This window comes from Furipterus horrens, unplaced genomic scaffold (genome assembly GCF_987537825.1).
Source record: "Furipterus horrens unplaced genomic scaffold, mFurHor1.1.pri manual_scaffold_5, whole genome shotgun sequence".
Classification (NCBI taxonomy): Eukaryota; Metazoa; Chordata; class Mammalia; order Chiroptera; family Furipteridae; genus Furipterus; species Furipterus horrens.
Window position 1 is genome coordinate 185579539 of NW_028327175.1, and position 17778 is coordinate 185597316.

The window sequence follows — 17778 nt, forward strand, 5'->3', positions numbered from 1 at the left end:
CTTTCGTTGGCAACCTCACATTACACATATCTAGATCGAAGGGGGCTCTCCTTCAAACCTCGGTGTGCTTACCTGAGCTGCCAGTAACATCCCTCCCTGTTACCAACCCTCCTTCCCAGGGATCTGAGTCCTGTTCCCCAAAATCTCCGCTATGAATTAAACTAGGAACATTAATTAGAGAAATTTCCCAAACCTTCCAAATTTTGCATTGTTCCTTGCCATCTGGAGCTTAAACCAGGAACAATAAACCCGTCATGGCTATGGGGAATGAGCTTTTTTTCCCACATGGATTCATGATGGCTTTGCTGTATCTCTTTCCCTGGCCAAACCACTGGCCAAATCAATTTCAGTTAATTAAATACCCACTTTTTGGATCCTTACTTTTTATCTTGATCCCAGCTCTACACGTGATGTCTTATAGGAAGGTACCCTTAAAAAACATTTGAAATAAGCTTTCAAATTCAGAAAAAAATGGTATGACCATCTTGAGAATGTGATTTAAAAAACCAAGTGAATTAAAACCCAGGCACAAAAAAACAAACAAACAAACAAACAGTTGACGGAAGAGAGGTATGGGAGGGAGAAAAAGGTATGAAATGCATGTGGCTTTCAGAATTGGAGAACTGGAGAAGTAGGTCAGGTCTCTATCTTGACCTGTGATGCTCCCCTTTCTAATAGAGGCTCCTGGTAAATAATAAGGGGGTGTTTCCTAATAAATCAAGGTACTTGATAGCAAAATATGCTGCCTGAGAATAGTGCTCATTTAGAAGGTAAGTGTCCTGTAAAGCAAATTTGGCATCACTAGGGATGAAGCAGAAGACGTTCAGTCTTTCCCCTAAACAGGCCAGCTAATTAGATTGAATAAATCAGTAAAACTAAACCAATTTCAAATAGTTACTTTGGACTAATTGGACAAAACGCATCAGTGGCTTGTCCATCAGAATGACCACAGCTGATGTTTCTGGACATTGTTTGTTCTCCACTTCAACCAGCTATGTGTAACAGTCATGTGTCAGATGCCCCCATTCACCAAAACCAAAGGTCAACCTTCGAGTAGGACACGACCAATCTAGATCATCAAATGTCCCGAGAGATGTTGGCAGACTTTGTCTCTGGGGTTGCTCTTATAGGCGCTGCTTAATCATTCTGTTTTCATATACTCCTTCAATTTCTTCAGGGCATTTTCATCAGCAATATAATTTGGAATGTGGCATTGGGTCATCTGCTTGCTGCCTGGCTTTTCCCAGAGAAGGAATCTTTGTGAAGGCAGAGATGGTTGCATTCAGAGAACATCACTTGGCTCAGAGTAGGCAGGTGTGCCATCAATGCCTATTCAATGAATTATTAGGATGGCAAGCTATAGAATAGCAAGTCCACCCAACTCAATCCTCCTTCCTCTGAAGAGTCATCTTCCTTAGGCGACCCTATAAATCAGTCAGACCTCTGCTCAGAAGTCTCCCTGGCTTCCCAGAGCCCAGCAAGGGAAGCACAAACTGCCCAGCCTGGCATAGTTCTACATCCTACTTCCATATCCCATGCTCAGGAATAGTGACCTTTAAGTATTCTTTCTTTTAAGGCAGTGATAGGTTTTTTTTTTTTTTTTTTAACAAAAAACAATTATGAAACGCTAATAAAGAAAAAAGACAGACTGTAAGCAGAAAAGGGACCAGCATGCTTGGCTTTCCTGTCAACCTAGGCACACCTCCGGAGCCTCCAGGAAATCAGAAAACAGAACTGGAAACTATTGCGCTTTGTCCCCACTTACTCAGCACCCCCAAAGCCCTTGAGGTTTCCACGTTCCGTCCTTGGTGCTTTGGTGCTTCCAATATCTCTGGCATTTAATCCTATCCATCCATCCACTTCCTTCAAAACGCTTTCCTGTATCATTTTGACAAGGCACCGTTTATCTCTGCTTTAAATTTCCTATACAACTTTGTTAATAATACGAGGAGTAAAAAGAAAACAAACAAACACAACAGCTTACTATCTGCCAGGCACCACTCTAAGCGCATCCCCGGAATTAATGAAACCTCACCCAGGCCCAGAGACACAGGTGCTACTGCCATCTCTAAGACACAGAGAAGTTACGTCTCTTCTCAAGAGTGAGTGATGGGGCCAAGGTTGAAACCAATGGTCTGGGGGCAAGATTGCAAAATCCAAGTGCTTACATATGTTCTGTTGCCTCTCTAGATGAGCATTTATTTATACACTTTACTCACTGAGATAACCCACCACTGCCCATTTCCCTCAACCCATAGCACCGCCCCCACTGCTACATCAAGCTCTGCCACACCACAATGAGATTACATGTATTATGAGGACAAAAACCATTTCCTGCTGTCCCTTTTACTCTATGCAGCACTAGCACAGTAATCCGCAAAAATAAGTACTTTAATAAATAGTGTTAATTCAACTTAGTATTAATATAACATAATGATATCTATTTCTGCACACTTGGGATTACCTGAATTATCAATGAGATTTCTATATAGCCTTAGGAGGAGGATTTCTACCCCCTACATTTCACAGGTGAAGAGGCAGAAACTCAATGACATTAATTTGTAAGATCATGACTAAATTGGGGTTTAATTCCTGACTATGATCCTGTGCAAATCCTAAGTCTCAGCTATTTCTACTGCCCTAATTTATCCCAAAACTGAAAGAAAAAAAATTATTTGTAACATGAAAAATTTGAAAATAAGTTTTGATAGAAAGACCAGAAAAAAAGTTATTTGTATAGTCAAGATTTCTGTTCAGATGAAGCCTGCTATCATCTGAGGAGGAAGTATTTAGGAAAGTCACTGACAGTTTTTGCCAGGAACTAAGAAAAGTCACTTTATTCTGTTGCCTTATGTGTGTCCATTAAGGCAAAAATGCCAAGGAAGGGAACCTCCAAAGAATGATCCTGTATTTCTCATAAGGGGAGGCACCACCTAGTCTTTTGCTAAAACAATAGATCGGGGTTCCCCCTTTGCTAGAGCCACTAGTGAGGACCCCGCGGCACAAAAACTGACCTGCTGTTAAGTGTGCTGCGTGGACAAGGACCTGGATCCCGGGCTTCAGCTCAAAGTGCACTGCATTCTGGTTGAGCTTGTGGATCAGCAGTTCTGATATCTGAAAGAAGAAGCGTCTTAGTGAGTGCCACCAAAATTGCCACCCTGATTATAAACAGCTGTGCTGAGGAAGATACATTGTATTCACCAAGGCATTCTCAACAGTATGTCTGTGAATTATATAAATGAGTTTTACTATGATTTTGAGTTTTTATTCCAGAATAAGCAGAAATGATTTTTAAGCGTGACCTGACTTTATCTCCTAAATGCCACAAAAAGGACAAACTATTAGTAAATCGAATAATTTTTTACTATTACAATGTATTTTGTGTTAGCTTAGAAAAGTTGCCTTTAGTTTTTTTTGAGTTTTTTGAACACAGAGCTTAAAAGAAATAAAAATGACATTCACATACACCTATCTTATTTCCTGATAGATTCCCCCTTATTCCTCCTTCTGCCTGGCTTTTACAGAATAGAGGCTTTATGGATATTTATTGAATGGCAGATACAGTTCTTCTAAAATAATAAATTATACAATTTAAACAAAGTACAACCACACTTAAGGAATGAATTGGCTGACCCTTGTTTCATGCTTATAGACATCAGCCAACCTGCTACTTGGGCTGACAGGTGTACTAGACAGAGGCAGGGAATTCTAGGCCACAGATACTTAACCTCAACATGGGGCAAAGAACCTTGCTTGGGTGGTAACTGTTTTAAGGTAGGATTTTAAACACAAGGTAAAACTCTGTTGACTCACTTAAAGTAGAAAACCCAGCTCAATTTGCTCTGTGTCATTTTTTTTTTTTTTTTTAAGAAAATTCTGAAAAGCTAGCCCCACAATCCTATTATCTTCATCTGGTTCTCTTTGCTTCATTTTTAATATTTTAACTTAGTATTTTATTTATCTTACTTATAAGTCTAATTAGATGCTTCCTGGCCATGATTTTGCTAAATTCTTTTTTTTTTTTTTTCCCCTTTTATATTCGTTGAGTTTCATTCAGTCCCCTGGATTGCAGAAATGACACCTTTGATCCTTTTATCAGTTAAGCGGCATCAGGCGGCTTTGTTTGGAAGCAGAGTGCATCCCAGAAGCCCCTGCTTGGTTGCAGAACCGAGCTGCCCTGCAGATGAACTTTTTTGCTTAGTAGAAGAGGCTTGGGATGGCTGTCAGTAACCTGGACTTGAGCATCTGGGATCCAGTGCAAGCTCAGCCTCTCTAATGTCTGCATTTGGCAAACCGCGGAAGAACAAGATGGTAAGAAAGTTATGTTGAAAACAGCTTTCATTCTCTACATGAGGCTATTCACACTCCTGGTGTACAGGAAGGGGGATTTCCTCTGTGTCTTCTACAGCGTTGCAATACATAAGTCCCTATTCTACCTTATTCTTATCATGCATTGGTAAGGTGTTTAGAGGGTTCTGACCCTGCAATTTTACTGGAGGTCAATCAGAAAAGTTTTGGCTATGAAATCCACACATACACACATAGAAATGTATCACTATATCATCATGCATATATATGTTTATCTATACATTATGTAGATGTGTACATATACACACTTATATTTATAGAAAAAAAAATGTTTCAACTCAAAAAGGAAAGAGCTGTCAGAAGTAATTTAGGAACTGCCCTGTCTTGCAGAGTCTTTCACACGGGCAAAGGAGAATATGTATTTGCCAGAGAAAGACCTTTCTTTTTCAAGCAGTTGAAATGATACGTGTTTCTTAGCTCTGAGAATATTTTTTTCCTCAAGTGAGAGATATAAATAACTAAGTTAGAAAATAGAGTTCATCAGAACAACATACTTCTAATGTATAATCTCCAGGAGAGTCCTTTGTGAATATAATTAACATCCTAGATTTGTTTTCATTTATATGATTGCTTCATTGCCTTTATCTCTATCGTTTAGAAAATTAAGCGGGCTATGAACAACTAATCCAGCAGCAGAAAGTATGTTTTGTGTATTTAACTTGTATCAAAGGACATGTAATAAAGAACGCAGAGTCTGTGGGAAAGAAATTCTGCACAAAAATAAAACTAAGTAAAATTTACATTGTATACAAGAATAATCTCAATTAGAACCATGTACTTCTCTACTCAAATAAATGAGTGTGAAACTGTTGACAGATTTTGACACTATTTTAAATGCTTACCATGCCACTTGAAGAAATGGGTATCCTATATTGTTTTGATCCGATCGATTGTTACATATATGTTTTAAGTATATTATCTATGCACTGAACATCTCATACTGGTAAAGTTGCATATTTCTCATTGCTTTTTCTAACTCAGAATGTTTTAGGTATTAGCGTTGGTATCTCCTTGGAAAAGAAACAAGGTGTGTAAAGGACATACCTATATTTACCCACCTAGTATTTGAAGATTTGATACTACACTGCAATATTACCTGACTCCTAATCCTAAGGTATTTCCATTAAAAAAAAAAAAATTTTTTTCCTTTAACCAGATGACAAAGAAAGAAAGCAAAAGATACTCGGAAAGAGGTTGGGCAAAGTAGGTTTAGGAGGTTTAAAAAATGCATTTCATTAAACATGGTGCCATATTCCTCATGAGGCACACAGCTTGTAATGCCAGTCCCATGTCAGCTGACCAAGATGAGCTATGGAAATAGGCAGCCCCTCACGCTACCCTCAGGATTGCCACAGTCTGTTCACCAGGAAAGAGGATGTGTGTAACATTTGGGAGAGTCTTCAACCATGAAAGGATTAGAATAAATGGGAACCTATAGAAAAGTGTGGAGACAGCCTGGGTGAGAAGAACAAAACCTTGCATGATAAAGGATCAAGTGCGACAACATGGGCTTGCTGGGAGATTGGACCTGCTGAAGCAAGTTGAATTTATTTTTCTTTTCTGTCCAGTGAAAGAGTATTGTCTTAGCAAATTTCATTTATCCTTTATAGTGTCAACCCTCTTCTGCTGCTCTCCCACACAACCCATTTTCTGTCCTCCTTCATGACCAAAGAAACAACATATTATATTTGGCATCTGGAAAATGGTAGAATATGCCTGTAATTCAACTATAAATCACACTTCAGCTAAAGTACCACTTAAAAAGACAGTGGGGACTCAATAACAATTCTTGGAAAGCAACCATCAAAAGGATGCGGTGAGGGGCACCTGCTAACGGGAAAGCACCATTTCTCTTCCTTGTCTTTTCCACAAAGTATGACATTTAAGTGTGGCAATGAGTGTAAGCGAGGTGAGGCTGAAGCCACCATGTTAAAATCTTGGGAGCCAGAAACATTGCAGATGGATTTCTTGCTCAAACTGCACACAGGCAGTGGTGCTGAGCTCAGTATGATCACACAATGATACAGGCTGGTGAAGCAGCGCCCTCAAATGTTTCATTCACAGCACCCTAGGAGGGCAAAGGAGCTCTCCAGGGTTTGCGAATAGCATTTGGGTACTTCAGCTTGGAAGTGACACATATCATTTCTGCTCCCAAGTCATTGGCCAGAATTAGTCACATGGGTCTGCCCGCAGAAGAGAATTATAGGTACAACCCTACTGTGTATCCAGAAGGTGCTACGCTGAAAATATGTAGTCAACATGTGTCAGTTACTGCACAAAGAACATACTCAACATCTAAACAATTTATAATAAAATAAATTGGGGAAAAACACACGCTCAGATTATTAGAATGGTAGTAAGAAACATGAAAACACGAGAAAAGAAAAGAGCAGCTGATAAATTCATAAAATGTGTAATGCAAATAAGTGGTACGATGTGAAACTATAGATTCAAAATGGGCTTTGGCAGATTTAGCAAAGGCAAAGACACCTTAGGCTAAAATACGAGTGCACGTCTCTGAGGCATTCTAGTGCCACGTTTAGAGTGAGACTTGCCTGAGTTGACCTTGGAGCTGACCTAGGCAATCAATCCAGGTCATGTGACATTATTAAGTTCCCCTCAAATAGTAGTTGAAGAATCCTCCTTTTGGATTTGACAGAGGAAGATCTTCCCCAATTCATATAATTTGTAGGAAGAGCAATGGAGCCAAATACTAATTCTAGTTAACAGTAGCTCATCTAATTCCATTCTTTCTTAGCCCTAAACAATCAGCTTGATTAAGGTGTCTAAGAATTTTTCTGGGTGATATAATGAATACACACATTGGCCATACATCCGTCCTCCTCTCGTATTCCCCACCACCAGCTCTAAGCTCTGTCTCCTTTTGTCACATTATTTTTGGTCCAACTCTTACCCACTCTACTTTTAGTTATAGTTTCTTGCTTTAATGACCTTCCTGTGAACTCCAGAGTATTGCTATGGTTTAACTCCCATGTTCACAAATCTAGACAGAGTAGACTATGTGGGCAAATAAAATTTAGTCTGAGGTTATCAATTATATTCCAGAATCAATGTTTACTTGCTTCAAATGCTGCTAGTAGACTGTTCCATTTTCAGAGGTGCCTTTCCCTCCCCTGAATCTCAGATTCTGCATTGGTCATTAAGTGGATATGGGAACACAAGCAACCAAGAAGGAAATGCATTGGTGGGGGTTGACATTTTCCATAGTCTTTTTGCTCCTTTTAAGTGTTTTCCTGACCTTTAAGGATTCTACTAGACAACCTGTAGGTTTCCTATCTCCCCAGCAAAGCCTCACAAACAAACTTGACAGAGCAGAACGGTCTTTGTTTCCTCCAGGGAAGCCAGATATAAATCTGCTTACCTCTGATGACTCAGGGAGAAGAAGAGAGTGCAGGGATGGTGGGGGAGGGACTGCTCCATATCTAAGCAGCTGGCCTCAGGGTAGCAGGATGTGCTGTCCCTGATGAGGCCAGCAAAGGGCAAGCCAGCCTCTTCTCACTCACTGGAAATCTAAAATAAAGACCAGTGGAACCCTCTCAGACAGAGGTCACTTGATTAACCCAGCCTACTTTACTTGATAACAAGGTCAAGTACTTCTCACTGTGAGGGATTTTCAATTTATTTCACAGGCAAGATAGCTAGGTCTAAACCAGCATCCCTGTCTCCTGGAAATGTTATTAGAGGAAGCTAAAGGAGGAGAGCCAAGAGCCATTTGTGGGGGCCTTGCCCTTGCAGCCTCCAAGGGCCATCCAGCCAGGGTCCCACTTCTTCCCCTGCTGGGGTCCTATGTTGTATATTTATAAGAAAGGGGGGCTGGGGCATTCGTCAGCAGCCGTCCGTCTCGAGAGACAATGGTGTAGCTTCTTAAGAGTCTATCTGCACCGCCAAGAATGGTTGTGCAGTCCGACTCGGGAGTGACATGGTATCTGTCTCCTCCCGTGTTGAATCGACATCTTGCGATGACGCTGGAGTGTCCTCTCCAGTGAAGCTGAAGCTACAGAGCCTGGGCAGGGTGATATGGAGGGTCTGCTGTTGCCCATGCAGCAGACCCCCTCTCTCTTCGCAGCTGAAGGGTCCAAGGGAAAGACGGAGTCAATACAGCTTGGCTTCAGGTGCGCCGCAGGAGTTGCCGGTGTTGACTACAACGTCAAACCGCCTTAGGGACTCCGGCTCCGGATTTTCTGTCGGGGTTTACTCCCTTAGCCTTTCCCCTGAAGAGGTATGCCGCAAGGCAGTGGAGGTTTTTTGGAGTCAGAGTTTTCCTTCTCTGATGTGCCCTGACTGGAAGATCGAACCAGAGACACTTAGCTCGCAGGCCGACGCTCAATCCACTGAGCCAAACCAGCCAGGGCCAGCCGGGGCATTAAGAGAGGAGATATGATCAGCCCTATGCAAGTTCTACCTGGCATTCAAAGTGCAGCCTTCAAACAAAGGGGGCGGGGGGGCCTTTCTTTTGTTTGGTTTTGCTTTGAATTAACTTAAAATTTCTGTGTAATTTATTACAAAGGAAGTCAGTGGCTTTTGCCTGCCCAGAATTCCTTCTCTCTTTCCAATATTTTTCTTTAAAGAACCATGTCCTGTTGTTTCAATCTCAGTAGATTCGATTTAGGAGGGGCCCCGTACATGCCTGGTCCAGGGCGGGTATAACCTATCAGAGTTGACATACTGTCTGTCTCCCTCTGGTTATGGGGCTAGTTAAGAGACACCCACTTCACCCAAGTCGGGCCAGTGGGATTCGCCACCTTGGGGCCCTTGTGATGCAATCACCGGGAGGCAATGTCTTTTGGATAGGACTGGCAGGCTGGCTAACTAGAAGCTGGGACTTCCTGTGGCCATTCTTGTTTTCCTATGTGTTGACTTCCTTCTCAGGCAGATTTCCCATGTGGTAGCAAAGAAAAGGTAGAGAAAAGGAGGGTGAGGAAGAGAGGGGAGTAATCTGATGATACTTTTGAGTGGCCATGAATTCATCCATGCCGGAACTACATCCTTAGATCTTTCAACTAGTGAAACTAGTAACTTCACTTTTTTCCTCAAATGCGTCTGAATTGGGTAGCTGTTAATTACAGCAGAAACACCCACTCTAACGCAAAACAAAGTAAAACATCTCTCATTCATTTCCTGGTACAACAGCCTTAGTATTTTTGGGGTCCACGGAAGTAAAGGAAATAAAGTGGTACCCAAATCTCTGCAGCATGGCGGGGGGCGGGGAGGGTGGAAGGAGAACACTAGGCTTGAGAGTTAGTTGCAGAAACAGAACTAGAATCTCATTCTCCTCAAAGACTTGTTTCACCCCAGGCAATTCACATCTCGACCTTGGGGCCTGAATTCCTTCATTTTAACGTGGCTGGATCAGACAGAAGGATCAAAAGGCCCCCCTTTGGAGGAAAGCTACGGGTTTCTGAGGGGCAGCCCAAGTTTCCCATGTGTTTGACACACAGCTCAGTTTTATATATCGATCTCATTACTGTACTTTCAATCAGTGTAATGCTATTTTCTCCCACTAGCATATTGATCGTATGTGCTTGGTTTGACATTTGTTTGGTCACTGTGTTTAGGTTAGTTTGAGTCCTGAATAAGGAGGATACACTGGCAAATTCTTTAAACAGAGTTATTCTTTAGCTTGGAACTTCCTTTTCCTTTAATGTTATAAATCTGCATGAGGACTATATGTGTCATCCTCACGCCAGCAGAGTCATTCATATACATTCTTTCTGTGTCTGACTGACCTTGTTCTTTCATGTAATTTCATTCATTAATCTTTTTCCTCTTACTCCCACTATTCTCTCTCTTCTAATACACGCCCTTGACTATATCCAAGTCTTAAATTATTTTTGTCTTTTCTATTTTTTTCTCCTCCTAAATGGCCATAAATCTAACCATCATCCACATACCATTTATTGGGCATCCACTATCGGACAAGTACTTTGTTGTATCATTTCTTTAAGGTATCTCAAACACCCTGTGAGACAGGTATTACAGATTATGGGCTCTTGGCTGAATTATTTAACTTTTCTGGTCTATTTTCTTCATCTATAACACAGACACAATGAATATCAGAGCTGAAACTAGAAGTCTGGTTTATATTTCTCCAAACACGTGCTCTTTCTAATAAAAAAGCTGAAATCCTTATATATGTACCAAAGGCTAAGTCACACAGCCTTTGAAGAAGCCAGATGCCATCAGGTCTCTGATTAATGGTTTATCAATTCCTGGTACCATGCTACCTCGGACAATCAGTTGGCTCTCTGAGAATGCCTGTGTAGGAGACACTCACACAAGACAGAGAATAAAGAGAAACAAGAACTCCAGAGAAAACAGAGAGTCAAAGCAAGATACATTCCTACACACACAAAAGAAGTTCACAGAACAATACCCTTATTTTTCTACACTTCCCCTCAAGGAGACATCTAGAATGTACAACACTTTTAGAAAAAAATGGAAAGTGTGAGACATGGAGATGCATAAATGGCATGGGGGCTAGGTAGGCAATTTGCTGGCTCTACCTCTGGACAATTCTATGCTTGCAAAGATTATGATCTGGATCTCATGGACCATCAGTAAGATTCCAGGGGAGGGATCTAAAGGCCTTGAATAGTGATCTATTTTCCCTCTAGGTTATCATCAGCCATGCTGCAGTAAGAAATCACCCATTTTTTCTCCTGCTAAATGACAGGTGCAGATAATAATCTGTAGGATATCATGGGAGGCTGAGTGGCCGTGCTGAGCAAGGTCAGATGCCAATCTGATGGGTTACCTGCTGTAGCCCACTGGGAAGTGGGGCTCACTGGGGCTTTCCAGGATAGCTCTGTTGTTTATTACTTGTGCATGGAGAGAATTACAGTGGTGAGTCTTCTGCCAAGTAAGGAAGCAGCTGCTGAAAGAAGCATATGTGCCAGGAGGTAGGTCATGCTGTCATCTGGGGTTGTTGTTAATCAGGCTGATAAAGGAGGTTCATGAGCCATCTTGGAAGACGACAGATCATAGGACTGGATTATTGGTTTATTCTAAGTGAATTGAAAAGCTCCCCATACTGGAGCGGAAACAGCCAATATTTTTGGTGCCCCAGACAATCCTGTTTTTAATCTATCTGCCGGAAAGAATTAGGAAACTGGAATCATACAGTTTCTAACAGAGTAACCAGACCAAGTCTGATCGTTTGAACTCAGTGGATGAAGAAGTACTAGAAAGACAACAACAACATAATAATAACCCTCACTACAGAGACTGGAGACTTTTTAAGTTAAAAGGAGGATGGGGGAGGGAAAATGATCAAAGAGGGTGGGTGGGAGATACACACACACACACACACACACACACACAGATACTTTAATACTCCAGAGGTGGTAGAAATGAGGAGGAAGTAGACGCCAAATAGCCAGTGGAGGTTCCCTGGAACCAACATTGCTCATTTGTTATAACCACACATTGGGTCATCTACCATGGTGGTAATAAAGAAGACTCATGACTTGTATAAAGCCGTACTTTTTATAAAAGGTATCATGTATATCATGTCATTTAATTCTCATGACATTCTTGTAATGAAATTAAGTAATGTAAGATACAAATGGATTCAACCTCTATATTTCATTCGCCCACTTGCTTTTCTCCCACTTAATATCTTGGACAGTTCATCATGTTAATATGCCTAGATGTATCTAATTCATTGTAAACACTGTAGAGTACTCCACAGTATGGATATACTCTGAGTAACTTTAACTTAGCCACTGCCTATAGCACTCTTGACTGTTTTTTTTTTTTCATGAAGCTATAGTTAAGATCATCATATTATGAAAACGATATGGAAGATCAGAAAGTCCAAGGCTCCACAATCAGCTGGTGCCCTTGCTCTCAAGCTGAGATCCCTTAGAGCTGCTGTCGCGGGGGTTAGATCCCAGCAGGACTGAAATGGAGAAGCTGAAATGTCTCCTGGGAGACTTACCTGCTCCAGATCCTCAGCTGACCTTTTGTGTTCTCCTGCTGGATCCTGATACGGCAAGACAAAGAGCTCAGCAGCCGTGGGTAAGCCAGGGAGCACCGCCACCAAGATGTGCGGGCCTGGGACCCCAGTGGCCTGAGAGAGAGACACAGAAGAGCATGTAAATCCTGGAGGAAAGATGATGAGAAGGGGCAAGTATTCAACAAGGAGTGGGGGTGGGGTGGTAAGAAAACACAAGGAGGTTGGGGGGGGGGGTTGTGCACGCAAGGTCCTTGGTGTGCCTGGTAGGAAGAGCTGGCCCTGGACTCTCATGAGCAGGCTCTGGAGTCAGACTGTCCGAGGTTTGATTTCAGCTCTGTCCCTGTGAAACCTTAAACATTGACCTCCTCTGTACCTACATTCCCTCAAATAAAAAGTGGCGATACTGGCAGCACTTATAAAAGGGTGGTTTTGAGAATTAAATATGTTGCACATAAAGTATCCATAGTAGTGCCTGGCATTCAAATGTTAGCTCGTTTTTCTACCATCTGCCCTTCATGCCTCAACCCGTTAAAACCTAGTCCCCGCCCTCATGGTAGCACTAGAGTTACTCCTCCAAATCAACCAGTCACATCTTAATTACTCAACCTAGTATAGCTCTCCCACAACACAAATGTCAGGCACCCGCTGACTTCTCTACGTCACCAGAACCAACCCGATGACTAGCCCACTTCATGAAGCACGCTGAGCCCTTGCCTTTTGCCAGGCTGAATCATCTGCTAAAATTACAGTTATCACTGAAGGGCTTCCTCTTTGTCTTGGTTCATCTGCTCTCTTTTGAACTTATAGCCCATGGGTTCCCCTGAGTCCACTCCCTAGATGGTTCTAGAATCAATAGCTACAGTCTCAGCTTTTCTCCTCAGCGGCCAGTCAGAACATCATCCATTGGGTTGCTTGACTAGGACGTCCAACAAACATGTCAAAAAAGAACCTTCTCGTGTTCAGCTGTAAAATATTCATTGTACGTTTGGATGACCCAAGGCGATCTTTCCCAGATACCCAGGCTTGAAGCCTTCCATTGGCTTCTGGCACGTTGCTCCCCTTCCCATCTTGTATCTAATCTTTCTAAGAGACCTTGACAAGTCCACCTCCACAGCACTGATCCTATTGCTTCCTTCCTGTTTAAATACCCTCTGTTAATACCCCAATTCAGCACTTTTGTTTTTTCCCCTCAAATTTCACGACAGTCTCCCCATTTCCAGGAGATAGGCTACTACTTCCAGATTTAGTTTCCTTCAGTCCAGCTAAGCTTATGTTTTTCTGTCCAAGTTATTGCAATTATTCCTACTACCAACCAAACTGAATATACATCCAAAGCCTTCTCCCATATAGTCCTGCCCTTTCTCTTCGAATGCATTACTCACAACTTACACACTCATCTTATGCTCCAGCCAGATGGAATCATGTACAATTTCTCAACAGTCCACTCTCCCTGAAAATATTTTTGTGTGTTCCATCTTCCCCAGAATGTCTTTTTGCTATATTTGCTGCTAAAATCCTACTACTCTACTTTGTGAGTTTTTCTTCTTAAAGTCCACTTGTTTCAATATATTTTTCATGACTTCCCAGTTAGGTGATTTTTTTGTTTGTTCCTGAACCCCTTCTTTATGTCTTTTTCCCAGTTGTAAGACATTCCATTTACGGGGTCCTTGCATACGTCTGGCATTGTGCTAAGCAGTTGTTAGTACTATGTAATGTAACCTTCCACAATGGCTCAGTGATGAGATTATCATTATGCCCTTCTTTGCTGGTGAAGAGATATCACAGGTTGGGGTTCTTAGGAAGCAGAGCTGAGTTTAGCATTTGGGGTGTTTATTAACATGTTCTTGGGGTCAACAGCTAAAGGAGTGAAGAGAAGGAAGCAAAAATGAGCAGAGGGAGAAGCTGAGCTGTGATGAAGGTCAACAGCAGCTTCAGGAGACCTTCTAGGGGGTGAAAATAGTGCTCCAGATGTGTATGAGGTTGAGCTGAGAGGGCCAGGCTCTTATATAACTGCCTCAGTTCATCACCAGACATGAGTAGCCTGGAAAGGGACGTGACCTGAAGCAAGGCAGTGGAGGCCACAGGATCCCCAGCAGCTAAGATAACAGTCTTGCCCTGTGTGGGGATCTGGGCAATGCATCTCTATTTCACAGGACAGATGGCAGATGGAGGAAAGTTAAACAACAGCTCAAGGCCATCTAGTGGGGAAGTGATGCTTAGTTTGGGACTTTGGTCTGACCATGAAGCCTCTGTTCTTAACTGATGCCCTACTGCCTCCCTTCTGCTGACAGTGATCATACAGCGGCTCCTATCGCAGCCAATCTCATGCTGTTTCACAGTCCTGCTAGATTTTTTTAATGAATGACACTCAGTGAAAAATTCCCTGGTGATATTCCAACAGAAAAAAACCCATTTGATAAGGGGAAAAAAAACTGATTTTTTAAAACTCAATTCTGCCATGTAACGTATAGGAAAAGTACAAATAATTTGACCCCATGTTATACCTCATTTAGGGTTTATTGAGGTGAACTTGGCAATGTGGTGCTCAAGGACTTAAGAAAATGGCCAAAGACAGGGCGGGGCACTAAGAACCAAGGCCTACAGCTGCCTCTTAGGACTGGGAAACCAAGGAGTTTTCAAAAGTCCTTGTGTCCATCACAGTGGGACCTGAGGGATGTTGAGCCTATTTATTCTGTATGAGCTGATTATGCTATACAGCAGCCTAGAAATATTGATGATCAGTCATTCCTGGACAGCTGGTGAAAAGGTGTCAGGCCCAGGGCATCTGATCCCCAGACAATCAGCCTGGAAAACCAGTCACTGCTGACCTAACACCTGCTTGATAAATCATGTCAGGGCGTTGGACAGCTGCCTGGGAGATCTAGAGGGACAGGGATTCCTAGAATGCTGCAGACTGAAGGAGATGGGCAGTGGGGTCACTAAAGTGTGTAAGTCATCTCTCTTGGACCGTAGGGAATAGAAACCAGTTATCATACCAGAGCCAAAGAGCTCCAAGGGCAGGACATATTCCAGTGGGTCCTTCTAGTAGCTGCGCCCCCTGGTGGCCATAATGTTTAGCCACCCATAATGTCGGGGATGCAGGAAGTTCTGAAGACTGGTAAGAGGGCATGTACCCAGAGGCGCATGAAGGTATCCTGTCTCCACCCGACTGGTCCACTTATCCTTACATCGCCATATGATAGTGCAAAGGATGGAGGTACAGTGGAGTGGTTATGAAACCATGAAAGGCAAGTCGCAAACCTTGATGGTCTGACTCCCGAGCCTGAATTTTAACGGTATGACCTTGAACAAGTTATCTGTCTCTAAGTTCAGTTTCCTCACCTGTAACATGAGAATGATCTACATCACGAGCTAGTTTAAGTCATTAAATATTTTAAAAATGTAAAGCCCCGAGGAGAGTTTCTGGAATGTTGTAAGTGCTAAATAAATATAAACAAAAATAATGGTATGAATATGGGGAAGGCCAGCTCTTTGCTAAAAGGATGGATATAAACTCTGTTTTCTGAGCCGGGGTTATCTGAATGCCTTTATCCCATATTTCTGTGTCACGATCACCATTGGGTGCAGGAAAGAATGTATCCCCCCCAAAAAAACAAAAGACAAAACACAACCTACATGACTCTCCTTTGGAGCTAAGACTATACCTTAGGGAAAAGTTTCTCATCTCCAATTTTCTAGGTTTGTGCAAATAATCCAAGCAGCTCCATCAGCAGATGTCCCTGCTCTGATTATTCATTAAAGTGGAGCATGTGCAGGACAGTGTGTCTAAAAGAAGGTGTCTTCTCAAAATGTCAGTGACATTTGCTCAGAGAGGGATAAATCACATCACCTTGCTATTTTCCCAGTAACCCGAGGGAGCTGTGTGTCATATGGAAAAACCCACACATTGGACTCAGACCCTTCAATTCAATTTTGTACCTCCACCACTGATTAGCTTCGAGGCATTAGGCAAGTTATTTAACCTCTCTGAACCTCAGGTGCTCCATCTGCAAAATGAGGATGATAATACCACTCTGTAGGGCTGCTGTAGGTGGCAAATTTCTTTAAAAGAGCTAGACACAGAAGGATGGCAAACCGTCATGTTCTAAGTGCTCACTGTGCTGTTAAGGCTCCCTGTTTGTAGAGCTGGAACACAGGGCTGCTCTGACTAATTGGACTCACACTGTGTCTTTCAGTGTTTCGCACAGAAGCTGATTTTATACTTCCTAATGGCTCACCGTAGGCTCTGCTATAGAACTGTCCCAAACTTCCATGTTCTTCCCTAAGCAGAGTTAAGGCCCACAGGTTTGTTTACAGTTTGGCTGCCCCAAAGCATCTATGATGTGTCCGCAAGCATGGAGCTCAGCTAGGTGGATACCAGACAGATCTCCCACAGGCTCCAGCTCTCTCCTGTCATTTCCTTGTGCAAGGATCCCCTCACCATGCAGTTCTTCAAGGACAGAGAAGAAATGTGTCTGGGAAAGAGAAGGAGATGTCTGTACTCACTTCCACGAGGGACTTTTTGATGACTCGGCTGATGTCCCTCCTCCACTCGGGGATGTCTGGGTTGTAGTCATCCAGGTTTGGAGAAAAGGACAGGCGAAGAGATCGAAATTCCTCTGGGGATACAACAGTAGGGTGATTACACAAGTCAAATAGTTCTCTCAAGAAGTCAGTCATACTTGGTATTTTATGCAAAGTCCTAATGGAGGATCCTTTTCTTCCACATTCACCTGAAAGACTCTACTAGAAGGATTCAGTATTCCCTCCCTGTTATCTTCCAGTTCCTCATTGTCCAGACCAAAACCTGAGGCTCTAGCCCCTGCCTAGCTCTGCAGCCTTTGGCCATTGTCCCCAGTTCTAAACTCTGCACTCCACTCTAAATGATCTAGAATGTCCTGAATGTATCTCAAGTTGATAACCCTGGGCCTTTGCACACACTAACCCTTGCCTAGAATGCCCCATCCTTCCCACCTTCCCTGTATACAATTTTCAAGCTCTAGTTGGAGCATTAACTGAATGCCTTCTCTCACTATATTTTGATTTTCTTTCTTTAATGGCACAATTGTATTTTGCACAAACTTTCATTATTAGTATATGATTGTACAATAATAATTATTATATCATTACAAAATTATAATTATTACTGTAGTCATCCCCCTGGCTGGTTTGGCTCAGTGGATTGAGCATTGGCCTGCGAGCTAAGTGTCGCTGGTTCGATCTTCCAGTCAGGGCACATCAGAGAAGGAAAACTCTGATTCAAAAAAAAACCTCCGCTGCCTTGCGGCATACCTCTTCAGGGGAAAGGCTAAGGGAGTAAACCCCGACAGAAAATCCGGAGCCGGAGTCCCTAAGGCGGTTTGACGTCGTAGTCAACACCGGCAACTCCTGCGGCGCACCTGAAGCCAAGCTGTATTGACTCCGTCTTTCCC

At 42.5% G+C, this 17778-nt stretch overlaps 1 protein-coding gene across 4 annotated transcripts in view; it reads right to left on the bottom strand.

The window, feature by feature from the left end:
* The window catches only part of SORCS1 (sortilin related VPS10 domain containing receptor 1), a 504897-nt gene that overhangs the window by 18972 nt on the left and 468147 nt on the right, over positions 1–17778 (bottom strand). For all 4 annotated transcript variants that reach the window (XM_090278555.1, XM_090278558.1, XM_090278556.1 and 1 more), the window contains exons 22-24: positions 16853–16965; positions 12329–12460; positions 3015–3114 (exon numbers count right to left, since the gene is read on the bottom strand). In XM_090278555.1, the coding sequence (XP_090134681.1) occupies positions 3015–3114; positions 12329–12460; positions 16853–16965 (345 nt within the window). The remainder of the gene's footprint in view (positions 1–3014; positions 3115–12328; positions 12461–16852; positions 16966–17778) is intronic.